Source organism: Oryctolagus cuniculus, chromosome 1 (assembly GCF_964237555.1).
Source record: "Oryctolagus cuniculus chromosome 1, mOryCun1.1, whole genome shotgun sequence".
Taxonomy (NCBI): Eukaryota; Metazoa; Chordata; class Mammalia; order Lagomorpha; family Leporidae; genus Oryctolagus; species Oryctolagus cuniculus.
The window spans coordinates 198,718,165-198,723,534 of NC_091432.1; the positions used below are offsets into that span (position 1 = coordinate 198,718,165).

General features: G+C 55.8%; 1 protein-coding gene across 6 annotated transcripts; it reads right to left on the reverse strand.

Annotated features, from left to right (window-relative positions):
- Positions 1 to 9: 9 nt before the first annotated feature.
- On the reverse strand, positions 10 to 2,070 carry HINT2 (histidine triad nucleotide binding protein 2). 6 transcript variants are annotated; one of them, XM_070054298.1, is made up of 6 exons: positions 1,917 to 2,035; positions 1,250 to 1,405; positions 685 to 825; positions 485 to 589; positions 309 to 381; positions 10 to 199 (listed from the first exon to the last, which is right to left on the reverse strand). In XM_070054298.1, the coding sequence occupies exons 3-6, from the start codon at positions 805 to 807 to the stop codon at positions 108 to 110; spliced, it is 393 nt and encodes a 130-aa protein (XP_069910399.1). In that variant the 5' UTR covers positions 808 to 825; positions 1,250 to 1,405; positions 1,917 to 2,035; the 3' UTR covers positions 10 to 107. The 6 variants fall into 6 exon arrangements, with proteins under 6 accessions (XP_069910399.1, XP_002708042.1, XP_008266591.1 ...); XM_002707996.5 differs by lacking the exon at positions 1,250 to 1,405 and having other exon boundaries at positions 1,917 to 2,070; XM_008268369.3 differs by lacking the exon at positions 1,250 to 1,405 and having other exon boundaries at positions 685 to 1,005; positions 1,917 to 2,059.
- Between the last annotated feature and the right edge of the window lie 3,300 nt (positions 2,071 to 5,370).

Below are 5,370 nucleotides of genomic sequence, written 5' to 3' on the forward strand. Positions count from 1 at the left end.
GATGCAGAGTTGATGGAGAATAGGTTTATTAGCACTGCAGGGGCCCACTTTTCCCTTCACCATCCAAGCAAGTGTCCAGGTCTGGGGTCCTTGGTCAGTAGGCAGGTTCAACCTGGAGGCCACAGGAGCTGTCGACCCCCGAGTACATGAATATGCAGGTGATATACTGACTGTGCGCCCATCTTCCCATCGTTGATCACTGAAATGGAGCTTGCAGTTAGGATCATGGGAGAGGTCGAAGAATGAAGATCATATTGAGAAGAACAAAAATTCATACGTGAGGGCCCCAGGAGCCAAAACTCACTCACCAAGTCGGTATCCATCTCCCAGGCCCTCAGCCTTTGCTGTCTTCTTGGCCACAAGGAGGAGGTGTCCTAAAAGCTACAGGAAAGGAGGAGGACACAGGTGGCTTCATTCATAGAAGCAAAGCCTTGCGCTGAATCCTGGCCTCCTCCCAGCCCGACCCTGGCTCTACTCTCCCCACCTGTTGATCTTCTTCTTCAGCCTGGCTAATCCGAGGAATGGGCTTCTTGGGAATGACCAGGAAATGCACAGGAGCCTGAGGGGCCACATCACGGAACACGAGACACTGGGAGCAGTGACAAGCCAGAAGTCACCACATTACCTCAACTAGCTGGATGGGTCTACGAAATTCTTAGGGGATGGGTCCCAAGGGCACCCCACCTGCTGGTCCTCATACAGAATGTCAGCCGGAAGGCTTCGGTCCAGGATCCGGGAGAAGATGGTGGGGGCCGCACGCCCCGGGGCTGCCTGCTGGGCCTTGGCCACTTCATCCCCATCCGTCATACCCGCCGCTCCTCGGACCTGAAGGTAGGCCAGACACATCCGCAGGAGCAAGCTGGCAGCGCTTCTCCTCTGTAGCGTCTGGGCCAGCAGAAGCTGAGCGCTGGTAGTTACTAGTTTCATCCCTCTAAGAACCTGTTAGTGGGTCTGCTTGCGGGAAAAGTTCCTGACTTTCAGAGCATCGGCAGCAGGGTGCTGGGCCTGGTTAGGAAAGAGGCGGTCTTACTAGCAGGAGTCAGCGGTGCAATTGATTCCTGTTCACGTGGCTAAGAAATCTGGCACTGTTCAGGGGGGAAGGATCCAGAACGGGAGCCTCCCGATTTAGATCTCAGTTCCTATTTTACCACTGAATTACCTCAGGCAAATCCCTTCCCTTGGCTTCAAATCTAAAAGGAGGTTGTTTGCATCATCTCTCCAGACAGCCTGACGCTCTGCGTACTCTCACCTTGTTAAGTTTCCACTTATTTCCATGACTTGTTTTCCGCTCTTTAAGCCTTGCTACTTGTTTTATTCAGGTTTTAATGCAATGTCCCCGTTAGACACGAGCTGCTCCCTCCTCTGGGTGTCACATCTGATCTCTGCAGATTTTAGCTCCGGGAACCTGAATCAGTGGAGGCAACATTTCCCCCGGCCCCACGGGCTCAGAGAAGGCAAAAGCCGGGGCGCCACGGTGAGGGGTGGACGGGATGAAAATCCCCGAGTCGCTTCGGGCACTGGGGAAGACAGGCTAACACAAACGTTCCTTAGAACACTGACCGAGAAGAGAAAGTTCACTTCCTGCAGGGGGCACTGAGGAGGTGGCCCCGAGCAGGCGCAGGCGCAGGGCCAAATGGGCTGGAGGCAGAGCCAGGCAGCGGGCGCCGCAGGGACCCCGTCCCGACCTCTGTGCCCGGGGCCTGTGCAAGACGGCGGTCATCCCTAGTCCGACCTCGCTGCACGGCCCGGAACTTTGCTCTTCGGACGGGCAGCGACGACCGCCAGGCGCTCAGGCTACGGCCTGCGTTGGCTGCAGGGCTGTGCCAGCCTTTGGGAGCCGGGAGGAACGCATCTCTCGGCCCCGGAGGACGTCAGAGCTTGCAAGACCCCTCCTCGCCCCCGCGGTCACTTCTCACCTGCGCCCCCCGCGGCCCTGCAGCCGCCAGGGCCCGGCGCGCCGCGCGCACCCCGGCGGCCAGCACCGCGGCCGCCGCCATCTTCCCGGAGCCGCGGGAACCTTCCGCTGCGGCCGGCACCCGGCTTTGCGGCCGACTGGAGGCGGGCTGTCGGCGGCCGACGAGCGGAGGCCATTGGCTCTGTCCGCGGACAGGGGCGAGGCCTGCCACCCCATTGGAGCGCGTTCCTGGGGACTCCTCGTCCTATTGGCTCCCCTGCCAGTTTAGAGGCGGGACCTTTCTGTCCCATTGCTTTTTGCCAGCACGGGACTAGTTTCCCACTCTATTGGTTTCGTCTTTTTGCACGGATGCCCTAAGTAGTTTCGTTATGAGACAAATTCCCACTCAGTGAAAGGGCTGAGGGGCCTGGAGGTGGGCATTTCTCCGGGCCAGACTTGATGTACGGTATTGGGTCAGTTTAGCTTGCGGCGGCTCCCGAGTGGGTGGGGCCTTTACGCCCTTGGCTCGTCCTACGCAGGCCCCGCCCCCGTGGGGGGGGGGCTCGGGGTAAGAGGGCGGAGCTCCTCCACCTGCTACACAAAGGGCTGAAGGTATTTGAGGCTCGTCCTTTTCATTGGCTAGCAGGAGGGCGGGGCTCTGAGGGCATTCGGCGCTTATTGGCTGCAGGGACCAGAAGGGCGGGGCTAAGGATGAACAGGCACAGGGTCGTTTTTCCCATTGGCTAGGGGCCGGTGGCTAGTGTTTTATCTAAAAGGCGTTTTCAGCCTTTTGAACATTTCAGAGACTTTGAAGAGCCATTCTTTCTTAATTTTAACACATTTACTCCGTAGATGAGATTCTGGAGTTTTCAGGGCAGTTTTTGCATTTTGTTTTGTTTTGTTTTTTAACTGGCGGGGATGACCATGAGCGCCCCTCTGCTGAGCTGCTGTTAATGAGAGTGTATCCAGTGTCCTTTTCTAACCCAAGGAGGTGTGATAGGGTTAACTCAGTGCCTGGCATTTTCAGGGAGTCACTGTTGCTAAGCTGAAATGCATGTTTTTTACATAAGAAACATGAGTTCTCAAAACTGATATGCTCAGACATTAGCTAAGTTTTAGTTAGATGTTTAACACAGGCTCCACGTTATCGCCATAGCTGATTTCAACTCGTAGCTTGACACACACGAACTTTGAAACGTCCGTGGAAATGCGATGAAAAGTCCATTTTGGTGCAAAAAGTTTTTGAAGTCCACTCAGTTTTTTCCGTAATAGATATTTCCATGAATTTTTTGAAGGCCCCGCATTGAGGTGCTAAATAATTGAATGAGTAATGATTGGTTTCCTTGCGTTTATTTTCATAATATATAGTAGTATGTATTGCATATTGTATTCTCCCATTTATAATCCTTTTTTTTTCACATTACATAGTCTGTAAATATAGTTTGTAATGGCTGTATAGTATCTCCTTGCATGAGTTTGTCATATAGTAACCCTCTATTGTTGACGATTAGTTGAATTAGTTTTGGGTGAACGTTATCGCCGCTCTTCACCCAGTGTTAAAGAAGTCTACTTCTGCAGCTAGGACGGTCTCCTTTGGTATGGCTACACGAGTATATCCTGTTAGAAAGTGTGTTCTCCACAGGGCAGGCATTTGCTCCTGTGATTTCCCCCAGGGATCCGACAGTCCGGGCTGCATTCCTTCCCTCGGAAGGACAGATGGTCTCCCAACTGGGAGGAAGTGCAGGGGGCCCCTTCTCTGTGCCCCAGAGGCCCTGCAGTGGCCTGGAGAAGGGTGAGAGGTGAGTGGAGCTGGCATCTAGGAAGCGGCAGGAGACCAGGCCTGGGGTGGGTGAGTACAAAGCACCCTGAGACCAGTTTTTTCTTTGGGTTCTCACAGAGAGCAGGCAACACAAGGTGTCCTTGTACAGATCCAGACAGTGTGAGGCCCAGAGAGGGTCTGCCTAGGGTGCGAGCCAATTGGTGCCAGGAGCGCCTCCTGCCGTAAGAATCCTCTGCCGACTGACTTCCTAGTCACTCCCCCACGTTCGCCGATTTTGACCCCGGGGCCCGCACACTTGTCACACTGGCAGCTGCTCTCATCTGAAAGCTGCAGGCTCCGACCACTGCGTGCCCTGCACCTCAATCCCTGCCACCATGTCCGCTCCTGGACCTCACCGGAGACTTTGCTCCCCTCTTGCGGTCTGTCAGTTGCTTCCTGGATTCACCTTCTCTCCTTCCACATCGTGTGCACACGTCTCCCGCCCGCCTCTCCTGATCGTCCTCCCAGTGCCACCCAGCAGCCTGAGAGCTCGCTCCCCTGCTGCCCTCCCTGGGTGCTCACTGCCAGCTGCGCCTGAACGCTCAGCCGCCCACGGCACACACTCGCCTTCTCAGACCTTCACCTTTCTCTCCTCCGCACCCCGCTTCCAGCAACCGACCTTCACGCCTGCTTCACAGGACACAGAGAAGCTACTGGAGGGGAACGTCCCCAAGACCCTGCCCCTCGAGCCCGGTGCAGGCCCCAGGCTTTCTTCTTCCCGCTTGGTCTTAGGAAGCAGTGTTTCTCCTGTCCAGAGCAAACCCCTTCACTTGTGCCTCAGCCTCCCTCCGCCCCCACCTCCGGGATCCTGTCTCACCGGGCATCTCTCCTCTTCTGTTAGCCCTCAGGGTGATTTTGGGGTGGGGGGGCTCATTCCCTTTTCATTTCTTTTTTTTTTTTTTTTTTTTTTTTTTTGGCAGGCAGAGTGGACAGTGAGAGAGAGAGACAGAGAGAAAGGTCTTCCTTTGCTGTTGGTTCACCCTCCAATGGCCTCCGCGGTTGGCGCGCTGCGGCCGGCGCACCGCGCTGATCCGATGCCAGGAGCCAGGTGCTTTTTCTGGTCTCCCATGGGGTGCAGGGCCCAAGCACCTGGGCCATCCTCCACTGCACTCCCTGGCCACAGCAGAGGGCTGGCCTGGAAGAGGGGCAACCGGGACAGAATCCGGCGCCCCGACCGGGACTAGAACCCGGTGTGCCGGCGCCGCAAGGCGGAGGATTAGCCTAGTGAGCCGCAGCGCCGGCCTCCCTTTTCATTTCTAAGAGCACTTCCTTAACTACATACCTCCTGCTGGGTAATGCCTTCCTCCTTACTGACTTTTCTTCCAAGCTTCTTGAAGAGGGTCCGTAAAACTTACAAAACTCACTGCACTCGGATGCCAGTCTCCAAAGACCTAATTGCAAAACCCAGTGGGTGCTGTCCAGTCTCCCTCTGACTGGAGCCCCAGCTGCAGCTAACCTCACCACTTGTTCTGTCCTTGAAACTCCCTGGCTCCTTGACTTCACTGAAGCTACTCTCCGGATGTCAGAGCCAGCAGCGTGACTGTTGGGGTGGTGGGGGCAGATGGCTGGATTAGCCTCTCTCTGCTTGGTGCTGTCTTCAGGGTCTTGGGGTGTCTGTCCCTGGGCAGGGCTCTACCTGCCCCATTACAGAGCCAGG